The sequence below is a fragment of the Sinocyclocheilus rhinocerous genome, unplaced genomic scaffold (assembly GCF_001515625.1).
Source record: "Sinocyclocheilus rhinocerous isolate Xijiao unplaced genomic scaffold, SAMN03320098_v1.1 scaffold847, whole genome shotgun sequence".
Taxonomy (NCBI): domain Eukaryota; kingdom Metazoa; phylum Chordata; class Actinopteri; order Cypriniformes; family Cyprinidae; genus Sinocyclocheilus; species Sinocyclocheilus rhinocerous.
The window spans coordinates 313,261-331,788 of NW_015662598.1; the positions used below are offsets into that span (position 1 = coordinate 313,261).

At 38.6% G+C, this 18,528-nt stretch overlaps 1 protein-coding gene across 1 annotated transcript in view; it reads right to left on the reverse strand.

Annotated features, from left to right (window-relative positions):
- Nucleotides 1–16,758, reverse strand: part of camk4 (calcium/calmodulin-dependent protein kinase IV) — a 41,863-nt gene extending 25,105 nt beyond the window's left edge. Inside the window, exons 1-3 of the mRNA XM_016538314.1 lie at nt 16,692–16,758; nt 16,458–16,585; nt 1,422–1,500 (exon numbers count right to left, since the gene is read on the reverse strand). Coding sequence (XP_016393800.1) covers nt 1,422–1,500; nt 16,458–16,567 — 189 coding nt within the window. The 5' untranslated portion in view covers nt 16,568–16,585; nt 16,692–16,758. The remainder of the gene's footprint in view (nt 1–1,421; nt 1,501–16,457; nt 16,586–16,691) is intronic.
- Between the last annotated feature and the right edge of the window lie 1,770 nt (nt 16,759–18,528).

Sequence of the window (18,528 nt, forward strand, 5' to 3'; positions counted from 1 at the left end):
GCTATAGAGGCCGTTTGCGAACTCTCTGCTCGTTCTGTCACGGCTATGGAGGCCGTCTGTGAACTCACTTTCCGTCCTGTCACGGCTATGGAGGCCATTTGTGAGCTCTTTGCCTGTCCTGTCACGGCTATAGAGGCCGTTTGTGAACTCTCTGCTCGTCCTGTCACGGCTATGGAGGCCGTTTGTGAGCTCTTTGCCTGTCCTGTCAGGGCTATGGAGGTCGTTTGTGAACTCACTTTCTGGTTTGAACCAACCATGGAGGGCTGAGTGTGAACTGTCTGTTTGTGTCAATGCTGCCGTTTAATCTGATTTTTATCTATCTGTCTGTCCTGTTTCGACTAATGAATTTAACTTTGAACCGTCTGTCTGTCTCAAATCTGCTCTTGAGTCTAATTATGAACTGTCTGTCTGTCCAGCCACTCTCCAGGAGACCTACACTGAACTTTTAGCACTGTCAGCCATGCCTAAAGAGACCAGAAATAAGCCCACTGTATTTCCTGCCTCAGTCCTTGAGACCGTAAATGCACTGTCTATCTCCTATGTTTCAGTTTTCCCTAGGCCTCAGTCCCTGCCATGGGTTCCTGATCACTCCATGGGCCAATGCTCCATCTGCTCTGTCGTGGTGGTCTCTGGCTATGCTCTGCCGGTCTTCTGTCCTGTCTGCTCCGCCCTGGTGGGTTTCTGCTCTGTCTGCTCTGTCATGGAGGTCTTCTGCTCCGCCCTGGTGGGCTTCTGTCCAGTCTGCTCCGTCGTGGTGGTCTTCTGCTCTGTCTGCTTCGGCCTGGTGGTCTCCTGTCCTGCTCTGGTGGTCTTCTGCTCCGCTGTGGGAATCTTCTCCGCCGTGGGGATCTTCGGACCCGTCTGCTCAGTTGTGGTGGTTCTCAACTCCACCTGCTCTGCCGGCTCCACCCTGGTTCTCCGCTCTGCCTACTTTGCCTCAGTCCCCGGTCTCTCCACTTCCACGTGGGCCTGGCCCTCCATCCCTCCCCCTGTTCTGCCTCCGCTCCACCGCCCTCCTGAATCGTTAAGTGTTTGGAGCGTCTGGAAGCCGCTCCTTGGGGGGGCTGGCTATGTCACGAATCCGATCCATGAATTTCCATCCACTTGCCACCAGAGGTCGCCCTTCCATGATATTGACTCTCGCACCACACAGACTGTTACACATCACCCTGGACTACATTTCCCATGTTCCATTGCACTGATTACACTCACACCTGAAACCAATTACACGCTCACCTAAAACTGTTTTGGCTGACAGCAATTATAATCCATCATTCATCAGACTGATGTAGAGAAATGGAAGGCAACAACAGTGAGGTCTTTAAGATCTTAGCAGCTGGAAGTAAGTCCTGACCAGAAACTCCTTGGCTATACAAGGTAGAACAAAGAAATGTGGAGAGAAATGTGTCAAGTGCACTTACTGTTTTTTTCAGCATTTTCACAGCATAGTGCTTCTGGGTGCCTTTCTGATGGCATCGGAACACCACTGATGTGGCTCCACTGGAAGAGAGAAAAATAGCAAATGATTCAGTTACAAATAATTCAGTTGAGCTCATTTACTCCCAATAATAATAAAAGTATCCATTTCTTTCAAAAAGAAAAAAAAAATCATAAATTGATAGGGTTCATTTATTCTCAATAATAATAAAAGTATTTATTTCTTTCAAAAAGAAAACCCCAAACTTTTGAAGGATAGTGTGTATTGATATAAGTGTTGAAATATAAACTCAATAATAATAGCAACTTAAATAATTTAAAACTATTTACGCAGTATTGACAGCATATAATATGCGACATGCTGTCAGGTTCCAAAGACAATCTGCGTTTTCACACATACAACAACATAACTATCGAATATCAGCTCACATTTTTGTTAAAGCATTAAAAGTGTTTCTTTCATACAAGAATGGTGTTTTAAGATGTGCTGGAGTTACTGTTATAGGTGGATGAACATGTAAGGAATAATTGATGACGGGCTGTTGAATTAGAAGATAATGCACACCCGAGGTGGTGATGCAGCCACGACACAAAGCGGGTTACACCCCTGGTGTGCATTATTTTCTAATAATTCAATGGACCGTAGTCAATTATTCCGCTTATAATACATTTACCACACCTGTTCAGATTGTTCAGATGTTGTATTTAAAGACATTCATCAGGTTTTTGTCCTTAAAGCACTATTGTGAGTAGGATTCATTTCTTACGCATCTCATCCAACACCTCTGTTGCTAAATCAAAAACGTAATTTTAGACCTAGTAACGGAGGTTTGAGCCAGACTAATGCAGTTATTAATGCAGTTACGAGAGAGAGAGAGAGAGAGAGAGAGAGCAGTAGCGTCTCTACTAATAGCGAAAATGTAAGATATAACAGTGTTAAAAACAGAAAATGTATGTAACAGTGCCGTTTTGCCTCGCTATGGGGAAATGTCAAGTAGCTTTTAAGTTGCTAAGCTATTTTACTGATAAAATGGTCAGAGCATCGCTGACAAGTGTGCGTGTGTTTCTGTCTGTGTGTGTTTCTGTACTATGTGTGTACATTTGTATGGGAGAGAAAGTGAGAGAAATAGAGTATGTGCCTTCTGTACATAATAAAACATAACTTTGTGGCAAAAACATGGAAATAATTTGTCATTTTTATCCTATTGTTTGCTATATTTATTTGCTTGGTCACTGTCTTTCTGGGTTTTGGTTCTTTTACTGTTATAGTCTATAACGACCTGTGAAATAACTGAAATCGTTTGGCGAAATGATATTAACGTAATGCGGTCATGACCTGCCTGGAACTACTTTAGCTGTGCGATTCCCTGAAAATAATTGCACACCTTTGTCGTTTGTCAACTAGGCATGGGACGATAACCGGTTTCAAGGTATACCGCGGTTTGGAAAAGTCACGGTTTCAAAACCACTACAATTTTCCGTTATACCGTTCCTGCAGTATGCGCAGTTTTTTTACGTGTCGTCAAAGACGGAAAGTGCAGGACTCCCTCAGTTGTTATTATTTTTTTAATTTTATTTTTTACAGAAGTTATGTTTTGATTATATTTTTGATTATTGAGCTGCAGGTTTAGGCTCACTTAAGTGACTGCATTTTGTTCATTTATAGAGATTTTTTTTTCTACAGAAAATAATTTATTTATGTTCTAATTATTGTTGAGCTGCAGGTTTAGGCTCACTTAAGTGACTGCATTTAATTAAGAATAATTTAATTATTTATTCTAATTATTTAGCCTGACATGTTTACTGTTCCAAAATGTTCTATATGTTTCTTAAAAATAAAATGTGTTCAGTGGAAAAAAAAAAAGTAGTTTTTTTTACCCAGACATTTAAAAATAACATGTTATTTAAAAATAACATATTTTAGAGCTGTAATCGCAATACCGTGATACCGCGAAACCGTAATATTTTTTTTATCTAAGGTTATCATACCGTCAGAATCTCATACCTGGCCCATGCCTATTGTCAACCAATAAGATTTAAGCATTCAACAGCCCCGTAGTATAAGTAAACAATAATTTACACTCGAATTATCAAAAAATGACAAAAATTAACACTGCAACAAGGTGTTTTTTACATGTTAACATGAGATTGGTGTGATGGAATCTCTTGCTAACCTTGTTGTCTAATCAGAAAACCAACTGTATATTATCATACTCCTTGTGGTGCCATACATTTTGTTATTTTGATGCTATATAATTCTAAATTGACATCTGTGAATCCTAAACAGGATCAAACTGTAGTTAAGTATTGCTATGGGTGGCATGGCCAGTCCTACTTAAACCTACAGAGCAGTGTTACACCTGGGCAACCATACCTCTTTAATTACATCCGTTTTCTTTCCCTACAGACCCTAGACACCAAACCACTGATCTGATCCTCTATACATTACAATATACACAGTACCAAAACACAAAAGATTTAACCATTCAAGCTATTTAGATGAGCATTACTTTCCAAATGGTAACTACTGCCACACATTTAGCAGTGTTTGCTAAGAAAATATTACTATTATTATGGCTCACACTTAGTATTAAGTATATTTTTCATATTTAGTATACTAAATAATACACAGTAACCTATATTGCATCACTACTGCTACATCCATATCATCAGAGAATAATCAGCTAGTAAGCAACTGCATAAAAGAACTCTGTAGCAATGGATTAACAAATAGCTACTATAAATTGAAAGAAGCCAACTAGAAAAATGTGCCTCTTTGCAAACATTACAAAAACCAAAAACGTATCTATCCATAAACTAGTGGCAGTAAAACACTTTGAAAGTGTTGCAAAAGACACAAGAAGCAGCGTAATACCATTTTGCACAATGTTTTACCAATTAGCCTAGGCTGATAAATTGTCGGGCTGATTCAAAAAAGTTTTGATTCAGAAACATACCTAGCACATTTTAGTAAATGCACAGCGATGCCCTAGCAAGAGCCCACAACACCCTTGTTAAAACAAGTTGTTGTTTAGCTTTGTGAGCTTTCAATTTCTTAATATCTGATTCAGAATCAGATCACTTAATACGATATTTCACTGGCACAGGACCAGTACAATATGTTGGAAGCAAGCAACAGCCAGCAGTTACAAACAAGCATCTCAGCTGGAAAGTGTCCAGTGTGCAAATAAATGAAATTTGGGTGGACAGCTTGGCTAATGCAATTAAAGTGGAGAGGCCACCTCAGTGTCCAAGAACTAGCATCTGGGTACTCATTAGGAGACCGAACCAGATCCACACAGCTATAGATCACCTCCCTCTCTCTCTTTGCTGACCGAAAACTCCCACTGACTCTACATATGAATAGACATCAGGAGAGTGTAGGAACCAGCTTATGGCTCCAATCTGCTCCACATAATCCCCATGCAGGTTCCAAAAATATTGATTTCAGTTGGTTATATAACCACATTTGAAAGTATCCATATACCCGCCAACATCAGCTGGCAATTAGCAAAATATATCTGTGCATAGAGAACCCTGTTTAGGCTTTCTCTGGATCCTTAGCACTTAGACTAAAGTACTTGAGTAAAAAATACAGCCTAATGTACTGTGTTAATATGAAGTAATTTTCCATATTTATTTTTCACAGATGTTACACTACAATTTTTTAATTATGCATTGTATTGTGTTTTGTTTTAGAGTTGAAGGAAATGTCCATAAAATTAATGGAAATGGAGGAGGAGGGGGGAGGTGGGGGGGCTTGACCCATATGGATTTCTTTTATGATCTCTTTGGCACGTCAAAATTGAGCTATAATGGACTTTCAATGGAGAGATAGAAAACGTTCAAGCCTCTGATCTTTAGCCTGTGATTGGGACTCATAATGCTTCAGTTCATTTAATCATTAAAAGTTAATAAAACAACATGGAAGAAGGATCTATATTAATGAGGATCCTTGACTTGCAAGGTGATGACAGGAAATGTTAATCATAGACTCATTCAAAACACAACACACATAACCGTAATGCAAATATATAGATACCTGAGAATACCTTTGGTGACTAGTTGACTATACTTGACTTTAAATTAACTGCATTATACAACAGTTGCCTCATTCTATATGAGGTCTAATGCTATTTCATGCATTCTGATTTACACTGTTAAAGAGTTGGATTCTCATGCTAAACATGGCCAACGTAAGCTGGACTGAACACCTCCACACGAGCGCAGCTGGGTGCTGGTGTCCTGTGGATCGCTGCTCACCGTGGACATCGTGGACGACGAAACCAGCCCCACTCTGGACCCAGAGCCCAGCCCACCATCACCCGTATTCACGGAGCGTCAGCCCGAGCCCACCGTGGACGGAGAGCCAAAGCCCATCGCAACCCAAGAGCCATCGCAAGAAGGAGCAACTGAGCTGGGGATTGCCCCGGAGCCAGAGCCTCATCTACCGTCCGGCCAGGTGCGAGAGCCGGCTACATCGCACGCGACAGTGGATGTAACAGTGGAGCATTAGGGGGCTGAGGAAAGACCCGCCCACTGCACCGCCGCTGTGGGTGAACTGTGGCAGGACTCTGAGGAACTTATTAACATGGATATATATGCAGACATGCCTGTTCTGCTTCCGCCTTCATCTGAACTCTCTAGCTACCCTGAACTATATACATGCCTGGATTTCCCTCCCACCCTTCCTCTCCTGCCTCCTTCTATCATCCCTGCCGCTTCAGCTCCCTCAGCCTCAGCCCACCATCTGTGCGGTTGGATCGCCGCAGGTCTGCCTGTCTCCATCGGCATCGTGGCTGGAGGATCCCTTGTCTCCGCCTCCAGCCTCTGAGTCTCGGACTCCGCCTCGACCCTTCGACCCAGTGGCTCCACCTCGGCTCCTAGCTCCCTCGTCTCCACCGTCGTCCGTCGGCCCACCAGCTCCACCGAGCTCCCTCGTCCCTCCGGCTCCGCCTTGGTCAGTCGTTGACCCGCCATCGCCTCAGGACTCCGCTCCTCCGGGTGCGCCTTGTTGCTCCGTCCCACCGGCTCCGTTGGGCTCCTCCCTCCCTCCAGCTCCACCTTGGTCCTCAGTCGCTCCGGCTCCACCGCAGGCCTCCGGATCTCCGCCTCGGTCGCCAGAGCCCTCGGCTCCACCCTGGCCCTCCGGATCCTCCCCGTAGCCCTGGCTCATTGGCTCTCCGTCTCCGCCTCTGGCTCCTCCTCCACTTTCTCCGCCTCTGTCGGTCGGCCCCCTGGAGTCGTCGGCCCTTCCTCCACCATGGCTCCTCCTTCCGTCAGCTCCACCATGGGCTTCTATGGATATGTCTGTATTACCCTGGTGTGTGTGTGCTTGCCGTTTCCCTGCTGTGGATTACCCTTCTGTGGAGTATTAAAGACTGTATATCGTGATCTTCTTCGTCTTCGTACGTTCCCTCATGCACCATACCGTGACAAACAGAGTATATCTGACCCAAATACACTCCTTCAGGGTTCGTATAAGTTTCTGAATTTTTTTTCGAGCATGGCCCTGTATGACGTTACAAAGGGCGGACTTCCTTGTATGGGCACTTCTCCCGGAAGACACACACACATCAACCAGAGTGAGAGCGAAAGCACACCCATCAACACGCTTCATTCGGGTTTCGGAAGTCTTCGGCAGCACTGAACAGGACTTACTCGAGAAGAATTTCATTTTGTTTTTAGAGTACGAAATCAACAATGTCACCAAAGAAGTGTGTTTTTGGTTGTAAGGGAAAGGTAACCTTGTTCAGCTTCCCAAAGAACCCAGCGTTAAGAGAATAGTGGATGCAGTTTGTTTCACTGGGGCAGCAACGAAGTTGTGCAAGTGTGTTTGTTTGTTCCCGGCATTTCGGTGACGAATGTTTTCTAAACAAATTAAATTTGTCAGTAACGTTTGAAAGTTTTTGTTCCTGTATTATTTATATCAATGCCACAGCTTGCAAACAATCGTTACGCAAAAGCTGAGCTTGCTTGTGACTCTTTAGCTCCTCCTATGGCACGCCTCCAGGAGCTTGACTGTTTTCGGCAAGAAGCGGTACAGCTGTATCTGTCTTTTATAAATCTGATAAAACTAAAGACTCTTCGAAAATATGAAGGATGCAATACTACTCTATAGGTACTCAAGATTGACATGACAAACAACAAACGGTGTGTGTTATGTCCCCTTTAAAATAACATTTAATAAAAAATTAATAAATAACTTTTTTTTTTTGGTAGAATATGCAAAATAATACCAGGAACGTGTTTAAAAAGTTAAATAGGGTCAATTTTGATTTCATTTTGTCAATGACACAGTATCGATGGAACAAGATAATCCAGGATTATGGTGACCCAGGGTTATTCTTTTATATTTTGTATTTACTTATTTTATCTCACTTTATTTATTTTTAAGTCCTTTATCTTCAATTTCATGCAAAAATCTTTTTCACAGGATAAATGATTAGTTGAGATCTTAATAAATCCTCCACTGATAAGTCACTCTCTTTATTAATGAAGTCAACCTCCTTCTATTGTAGCATTCACTCCTTGAAATGAGATGCTAGAGGGATTTCCATCTCATTACCTCCCAACTGGACTATTTAGCATTGTTTGATTTAACCACTTGCATGAGATTAGAGGCATTTAATTTTAAGGTGATTAGGCTGTTTTGTAACAGAGTTGCCCAGGAGCGATAGCTAATTTGGAAAATGCAGTTTACAACTAAATTACAAAAAAATAAGGTATTTTGTGGCAGTCACTACTAGCACAAAACCTAGAGGAACCTAAACAGCTGACAACTGACGATAGCATTGAAAAATAGCAGAACTGAAGTGTGCTTAATTGTTTTGAATGTGCATAATCTTACATGTATATTTTTAAAAAAAAAAGAGAATAATATTTTAAAGAAAAGAGAAGTAATTATAAAATCACATGTAAAGATGTATATAAGTCCTCAAAAAGTGGCACTCTAAATTTCAGCTAACTGCATATGATATAAATTTAAATTATAATAATACATTTTCATTTAATTGCAGTTAAAATGCTATTAAGTGTCAAGAAACATTTCTTTCAGTTCACATTTAAATATTATTTTAAAGTATATTATTTTCATAATAATCACTCTTTTAAAAAGGTCACAAGAGACTTGCAGCAAAACGTTTGACTATCAGCATGAAGTCTGGTCCACATTCCAACATATTCTAGCCAAGAACCTCCCACGAGTTGTAGCAGCCTGAGAACTTGTAAACATAACTTGTTTCCTGGGTGAATTGATAAAACCTTGTACACTTTGACTTCTGTAAATTGAAAAAAGCCTGCAAATTAGATTTGAGCTTTCTGTTTTAAGATGGTCTACAAACTCTCATTGGGTGACCTGTCAGAGGCGCAGAGAGATCCATCAGCCAGATCCACCAAGCCTGAACTTACAAATCTTGTTCCAGGAAAAAAAAGATGAAATAACCTGCTGAAACAATGAACTGTAGTGCACTCCTTTTGAAAGCAAACAGGATGGCAGATGGGAGCTCTTCCTATTATAAACCTCAATCACTATTAACAGCTCAAAATCAACCAATATTCATCATATTAATAATATCACATTGTGAATGAGAGATAAATACACAGAGGGCAAAACGACTACATCCAGCAGCTACAGCAGATTATTACGAAACACATATGAGGTGATGATGATTACTCTCAGGGGGCCTTAAAGGGATTTTTCACCCAAAAATTCTGTCATTATTTACTCACCCTCATGTCGTTCTAAACCCGTAAGACCTCCGTTCATCTTCAGAACACAAATTAAGATATTTTTGATGCATTCTGACAGCTCTCTGACCCTCCCATAGACAGCAAGGGTCCTTACACGATCAAGGTCCAGAAATGTAGCAAGGACATTGGTAAAATAATCCATGTGACATCAGGGGTTCAACCGTAATTTTACGAAGCTATGAGAATACTTTTTGAGTGCAAAAGAAAAAAAAAAGACTTTATTCAACAATTCGTCTCCACCCTGGTGCCATTTTGGAGAGTATCCACTGAACGTAAATTGTCTATGCTGTTTTGTGTCAGCTGTGCCACACGGATACGCTGTTTACGCTTTGATTTGAACGAAAACAACGTTTCCGCGTGGCGCAGCTGACACAAAACAGCATACGCTGTTTGCGTTCAGTGGATACTCTCCAAAATGGCGCTAGGGTGACGCGGAGGAGACGAATTGTTGAATAAAGTCGTGTTTTTTTTTCTTTCGCGCACAATAAGTATTCTCGTAGCTTTGTAAAATTACGGTTGAACCCCTGATGTCACATGGATTATTTTACTGATGTCCTTGCTATGTTTCTGGGCCTTGATCGTGTAAGGACCCTTGCTGTCTATGGGAGGGTCAGAGAGCTCTTAGATTCCATCAAAAATATCTTAATTTGTGTTCCGTAGATGAACGAAGGTCTTACGGGTTTTGAACGACATGAGGGTGAGTAATTAATGACAAAATTTTCATTATTGGGTGAACTATCCCTTTAATTATCAAATCTGTCCACAGACTTGCACAATACAGCACTATATGTAGATGTGTCAGACATGATTGCCATTTTCAGATCATTTGCAAAATGTGATAACATGTAATGGTATGATTCTCACATGGAACTCTGACATGTCCAGGCAACAAGTCAGGCTATGACTGAGAGAAAAAAAAGCTTTATGACAATTTTCAGAAATAGGGTGACCAGATGTTCCATTTTACCCAAGACAGTTCTGGTTTCACAAGTTGTGTCCTTGTCCTTCGAATTTAAATTCAAAGGCCAAAAATTAATAATGTGTTGTAACTTCTCATACCTCCCCAAACGTTTTTGTCTACTGAACAAGTAATTTTTCAAATCATTTAACAACACATTCTTATGTTCATGGTTCTTTGATATTGGTTAATGGTCACATGACATGCAGGTTAAATATTTCAGAATTTTTTGTTTTATTTTGTTTGTTTGTATTTTTAAATTATTTTAAGAATGATTTATAATCATAACATTGGGTGTTTACAGACAAGTCTTAAAGGAGACCAAATCTAAGCATTTCTAAAAGAGGGTCAGAATGAGGGTGTTTTGCAAAAACAAAGTTCTGACATGAAACTCTAGATGACGCAGTCCGATAGATCTAACTCAATATGACATAATGACATCATTATCACATGTCACAGCTGATTGGTTCTCTCCTGTATCGGTAGCCAATGAGCTCGCTGCTCAACATTCAGATATTTGGCTAATGCTTGCTGTAGCAGTTGCACTTGCACTTGCACACAGAAACCCTTCACCTTCCCCAGTTCCACCTGTATAGATCTGCTACTGGGTGATCATGTATGCTATGGGGGTTATTCATATATGTTATACCTGCAGCAGCAGTATTTCTTACATGCTCACAGCAGCATGTTGTGGATGTATTGGCAGTAGCAAGTCTCGGTATTTGCTCTGCAGCAGCAGCAGCAGCATATCTGTTCCGCCAAGACCAAATACATTAACATTGTAATGTACATTACCATGCCAATCCCTCCGAGAGTTGTCATGACAGAAATCTTGTTTTGAATCTTGTTTTGCAAATATATGACTGTTTTACCATTATAAGTGAATCTCATGGAACATAATAAAAAAGTGAACATATAGTGAATTGTATATTTAAAAAAAACATGTTAAATGGTAAATATATTTAATTTAAAAACATTTAAAAAAATAATAAAAAAGGCATGTGATGACCCCTCTAATTTTGTTTATAAAATGGATAGTTCCAGTCCTGAATGCTGACTGGTTAATGAAGCATTGCAGTCATGATAAAATACACCACATAGCTAGAACTATATTCACAATATAGCAAAACCTCTCATATGTTATTGCTTAAATAAGACTGTTTCAATTTCTTCCACTCAATTCAATTGCATTAAATTGCAACAATTCCATGCAAAAGGTTTGCAATCGTAAAGATATTGTGTGGATTAATGTAATCTTGATCTAACTGTAGTGCTGATAGCATATGACTGTAAATAATGTTTTGGATAAATGTGGCTCTCTCACTGTAACCGCATCCATCAAATGGATTCTTAACAGTAGCGTTCTTGTGCACTTAACGCACAGCTGAGTCAGTCTGGAAGTGTGTGTTACACAAGCTGCTCCTGTTTCTGTTTTCTACTTTCTGAGCATTATATAATCACAGCAGAGACTGAGAGAGAGAGTGAGTGAGTGTGAGAGGGAGGAAGACTAGCTCTCTGGGGAGTGTGGTAGGCTTCATTATTCAGCTCGCGCTGCCTTCTTCAGGACCTGGGCGGTTTGCATCTGGCCCCATTTTACAAGAGTCCAGCATCTATGCCCATGCACTCCAAAATGATTGGCCAACTATGAGCTGATAATGCTAATGTATGAACTTCTTTAAACCTCTATTCATAGCATTCTTTGTTTCAGATCCATGTTAGAGATTGATTGATTGAAGCACAAATATTACTAAAGGAATAGTTCAGCCAGAATTACAAATTCTGACTGAGTAAACATCATTTACTCACCCTCTTGTTGTTCCAAACCTGTACGAAGTTCTGGTAACACTTAGCGACCAATTCTCACTATTAACTAGTTGCTTTTTAGCATGCCTATCATTAACATATTGGCTGTTTATTAGTACTTATAAAGCACATAATCTGCATGACCATATTCTACATCCCTAATCCTACCCAATACCTACCTTACTAACTATTCATAAGCAGCAAAATAGTTTATCGAAGCAAAAGTCATAGTTAAAGGTTTCTTAATAGCGAGAATTGGAGCTTAAAATAAAGTGTAACCGCATTTCTTTATTCTGTACTCTGTATTTTTACTATTGTTGTTGCTGTTGTTGTTTTTCATGTTATTGTTTATTTATTTATTTTATTGTATTTAATATTATTATTGTTATTATTATTATTATTTATTAATTTATTTATTTTTTGCTCATACAAATAATTCATGTCAATGGGTTGCAATGTAAAGTTGTTAAACTAAAACTAGAACTATTATCAATTATTTCAAATAATAATAAAAAAAATAATTTTAGTTGGAAAACTTAGAGGGATAGTTCACCCAAAAATGAAAATTTGATGTTTATCTGCTAGTATTTATATCCTTTTTTACCTCTGATCCACTGCAATGTCCAACTCTTCTGAGCGCGTTCACAACATCCGGCGCGTGACGTCTAATAAATAAGGTTGGGCAAAAAATTCCACGTTGTCTGATGATATATCAAAATCGTCTTACATGATAATTAGAAATGTTGCCTTGGCAACTAACTGAAATAAATACATTTAAGTTGAAGTATTAAAATAAAAATAAAAGTATTACACACACACACACACACACACACACACACGTATGTATATATATATATATATATATATATATAACAAAGATAAAGCACAAAGCAAAAATACTAACTAGCATAATTACAAAAACATACCAAAATTAAAAGACTGAAAATATTACAAAAATTAATATATTAATAAAGATTCTTCAAAATATATTTTTCTTTATCTTCAATTTTCATTTTTTCAAGTTCAAGTCATGTTCAAGTCAAACATCACTGTTACTTAGGGCCACGAGTTTCAACAAACTCATAACCGTAATATTAAACTTTGCCACAAGCTCAAAACCATTTATGCCAAAAAAAAAAAAAGATAGTTTAAGATCAGACTTACTGTTTTCAACTAGCAGACCAAATTTAAAACAAAAATTACTATCAGTTACATGCACTGAGGAACCCGGGCCATACCTAGAGAGACCAGAATATCATAAAGATTTGTAGTGGGCTCTTTAGACCAGTAAGTAACCACTTACTTGCAAGCCTCTAACAACCATCCAGAACACCCTAGCAAACACAGAAATTGCAAAACACAACACCTTGGCATACACAAAAGGTCCCAAAAGGACTATAGTGCTATGGTATTCTCAGAACATTGGAGTACCATGCAAATATCATGGTATGTTCATTATCTGATATCATTACTGTAGTATGTTACTGCCACAGTGCTGTTTTGCCCTGGAAACCACCCACAACGCAATAGCATCTTGCCAGTGATTCTGCACAGGCAAGAACCACTCACATTTTTCCAGCAAATGTAGAAATCTGAGTTCATTTTGTAATGCTGTGCCTCAGCGCTGTCCGGTAAGTAATCACATCAACAGATATATTACACCCCCGTCAGCACAGATGCATGTGATTTATTTTATTCCAAGATTAATTGCATTAACTGAATTTATCTTTAAGTGCCCGCAGATACACATCACTCTCAGCTGAGCGGATGGCAAAGTTGATTGGTCTTGCTTCCGCAGGCTGTACCAGCTCCATATGCGGGTGTTGTGCTCTAATTCATTCATGCGCTGGGTTTCCGTTCCTCAAATTAGACACCTTGATTGCGATTGTTCAGCATCTGCCATAAAACTTCACAAGCTAACAAACAGCTTTATAATGAGGCCTTGTTAATTTTTACCAAATGTCATTTTTACTCTCTAAAAAACGAGAAATGAAACAAAAGGTTTTTGTAGGATACATACTGCATTTTCATTCAGTGGAAAGATATTGTTTTACTATACAATTTATCCAGGAAAACACAGTAAGCACCCTAAATAAGCGTCCAATCTGTGTTAGACTTTGGCCCAGGTCTCTCTGAGCACCAAGAAAGTACAGACTGTAACTCTCATCTTGGCTGATATAGTTGTGTGGGGCAGCCATTGTTAGAGAGGCAAACAATTTATGGGCATTCAGCAACAATTCATGGCCCACCCGTCACAGATCGATGAACGTTCCCCCTCCTACGCACCATGCTGTGCCCAGTCCGGAGATGCTGAAACACCACAATCTGATTATCTAAGACAATTTAGGTTCAGCACGAACACAAAATCTTGCATGTCAGTTATTTAAAAAAGCCAAAAAAAGCCAGAAAGTCATGATATACCATCTAATTCTTAAAAATAAAGGTTCCAAAAGAAGGGTTTTTCAGCAGTGCCATAGAAGAACCATTTTGGGTTCTTAAAAGAACCATTTTTTTCTTAGTGTAAAGAACATTTTAATAATCTAAATAACTTTTTTTGCACTCTAAAGAACCTTATGAGCAGTGGAACCTTTCGAGATGTTAGACGTTAAAGGTTCTTCATGGAACCCTCAATGCCATTAAAGAACCTTTATTTTTGAGAGAGCATTGGAGCAGTAACAAAAACAATAGCTACTCTACAGCACTATTGTGTCTGAACAACTAGCATCTTGTCATATATGTTGTTATTTAAACCTGTTTGCAAGATCTCACTAACAAAAAGTACCATGATTTAACCATGATTTTTGGACATGCACCATGGCAATATTATTGTTTTATGTGTATTATGGATATACCATGTAAATATCAAGTTACATGAATATGAAGTAACAAGAGTCACACTTTTCAGACTGTTTTTATAAAATATGCATAAATAATAGTCAAATACATTTGCCTAAAATCTGCCTAATATCTTAAAAGCATTTATTTGCACAAAAGAGAAAGAAATACAAATAAAAACTCATGTTTCTAGGCTTAAGCAAGTGGTTTATGCATCTTGTCCTAGATTGCTTGCCAAACAAAGTGCACTATGAAGTTCTGCTGATTTAATGATACTGCCAAATGTTTCAGACTCTGTGTCCTGGTAACACTTTGTACTTTGAGGATGTCCTTTCCTATTACACTTATTGCCTGGTGACAAATGACTAGGTGCCAATGTAAACACCACTCAGGTTTAGACTAATGACACCTGTCTTAGACTAATGAGACTTTTTTCTAATGATGTAACACTTCCCATGAGTCTCGTAGAAATATTTAAACAGACTGCAAACGTCTGACTCGTATACAGGAATTCATAATGATGTTGGTCATAATTGCCCTGCTTGAGAAAGAAGAGAATTTGTGTTAAATCCAGCTATCCTAAATATCCAGATCCCTAACCAAATATAGAGAATAGCAAAAGCCTATAGTGTATATGAGCAAAAGACTATGTAGTAAAATATAATAACATAAAATATTTCTGCAGAATTAGATTCAATTGAAAGAGTTTTTGTTTTCCCAATTTTAAAATAGCACTTTTCATTAAAAAATACAAATTGGTGTTCCATTGTCCCAAATTAGAGACATCCAAACTGAACTCAATTTTAATGTTAACTACATTGGTCCAGATCAACCCTGTTACCAAAAACAATTTGATAAAAAAGATATGCAAATTGATATTTCTTTAACATTTCAAATTTAAATAAGTATCAAATAGCTTAAAAAACATAACTGACCATGACAGGAAGTGACAGCAATCTTTTGGCTAAATCATCCCATTCTTAATCCACAAATATGGAACAAATTAGTAGCTCATTTTTTAAAGCAACAAAGGCACAAATCCCTCTGAAAATAGGGAGTACTTTTAAATATGTTATATTCTTGTCTTGTTCATTTTTACACAATTTTTTATTGCTGACTGTATATGGGAAGCTCAATCCAAGGGAAAGTGTCAATAAACTAACATTATAGCTGTACCATCAATACCTATAAACTAACATTTCCAAAGTAGATGGCCACTGTGACAGCTAAATGTAGACTAAATCATCTCAGTTGATTAAATAACTTCCAAGAATATGGCACAAATTGGTGTCTGAATAAACACAAATCCCATATTCTTTGGAGTGACAACTGTTAGAGATGGGTACTAATATCATCAATTTTACACACATTTTAGTGTTGACTATCTTGGTCAAGCTCAACCCTGTTACCAAATAAATATTAATAACACGCTCTTTTTTTCTAAAAACTAATATTTATAGGAAACATAAGTTAATTAATAACTATAACCAACATTTGGTCTTATACCCGTCGGCCACTACAGCGTTATATCTTAAATTAGGCGAAATCTGCAACCCTGTTACATATTGTGGTATCGGGCTATTTTGTTGGAGGTCCAAACAGTGAACATCGTCTTCAATAAGCGTTTGAAAAGCTGCTTATGCACATAGGCTACTGCTGCACTTCCACTTACCGTCCCAATTCAGACTCCAGCTCATAGAAGTCCGCCAGCGTCTCTTTCTTGGATCCGTCGATCCAGTATTCAGCAGCGGCTCTAGAGGCGGGCATTGTCACTTTCAGCATCTCCAGCGCTTCAGTTCACTGTCAGCGGAGCGAAACAACATCACCAAATGACATGGAAGAAAACGGGACACACAGTCTGGAGAGGCAAACAACATTCATCTTTGTGGAAAGAGTTTCGCATTACCTGTAATCTGTGCTGGGTGGCGTGTATGTGTAGCGTCAGTCGATCGCCGTCGACATGTCGCTCTCTGAACGGAGCGCGCGGCTTCCACTGGGTCTTACTGTCGCCTATGTAGGGCGCTGATTTTCTGTCTGTGTGATTTACCTGGATTCAGTGAACGTCACATATTAGCCTACATAACAATACTCCGGTATATTTTTGCCAGCTGCATTACTGCTAGATATCATTATGGCAAATGATAGATATATTTCAAGACATAGCTGGATTTCATCCATTTCCTTCATTAATGAAAGACACCATACTGTCTATAACACATTACTGACACACTGTAAAACAACTAGCTGGGTCAGTCTAAGTCTGTCGTGAAATTCGGGGTCATATTTCGCCCAAATTTCGAGATTCGAGGATTTGATCTCCCTTATTAAGGCTTTAATCCGACAAAGGTAGGCCTAGTAAAAAACAAATTGTTATTGAAATGTAGGCTACATGTATTCTTTTTCTTTCTTTCTTTCCTTCGTTGTGCATTTTGAAACGTTTGCAGGTGCAGGAACTATAACCAGGAACTATAAAAGAGGGCGCTAAATAGGCCTACAGATAGGCTATGTATGTGTGTGTGTAGACCTTGGGTAGGTTTAGGTGTAGGGTTGATTCCAAAATCAGAAATCAGATTCCAAAAATTTAATTCTTGTAATTTGAATTAAAATACTCGTACTCGGACTACAATTATGTACTTTTTTTTTATTTTGTATTCTTTACGAAGCCCAGTTTTGGAAACCTTGACATAATATAATTTACTAATTACTAACTAAATAAACAGATGAATACACGGCCCAAAATAAAAAAGAAATTAAGAAATTTGGCATAAAGCAAAATAAAATTTTGACAAAGATTCAAAGGACTAAATAGTATTTATTTTTCTATGGACATTAATCACGGTAATAAAATCTATTTAAATGCGGGTCAAAATGTATATTGTATTAATATTTGTTGTTCCTTTTATTTTCTGTCTATCTATCTATCTATCTATCTATATATCTATATATCTATCTATCTAATCTATTTTTAAAAAGCCTGTATAACATATTTATATCTATTTTAGTAGATTATATCAAAGTACCATGGCTTTACTATCTGATACCAAGTACTTTTTGAAAGTGCTGTTTGAAGTTGTTCTGAAACACCCGACTGTTTTATTGAAATGTTTACCCCAGAGTCAGACCTCTGATGCACGTACTTTAGGATGACATCAATTCCCTTACCAAGTTTGACTTAATGTGCATTGAAGATCTTTTTCTTTAATTTTTCAAATATGCCACTTTCAATGACGATTTCAATGTGCTAAGAGGAAGAAATCACCCACACTGAGTCCAGATCTGTACTGGCCTGTATGACTGGTCATCCTTTAAAGCTCAAGCAGTGCAGGAGTGTTCTGGGCTCCCACACAGAGAGACCCATCTGTTCAGTATCTGCTCAACGCAAAACAACCACAATCCCAGCTAACCACCAGCATCCCTCTTATCTCACATTCACTTCCTTGATGCTCAAAAAATAAGAACTGGGAGGTGATGTAGGATCATTTTTTGCATCTGTATGCAAAATAATGGAGGTGTGCATATATATATATATATATATATATATATATACCAGTCTGCATGGAGACGATCTTGAGACTCCAGTAGCTTTAAACACCTGTTTGCTGCTCAGCAGTGGCTTTTTTTTTTTACAGCTGCCATTACAATACAATTCATTTTTTTGACAGAAACAATCCTTAATAAATCTTTATATGACCAAGATATTCTGTGCTCTAAGTCACTCACAAATCTTTTGACAGTTCAATAAT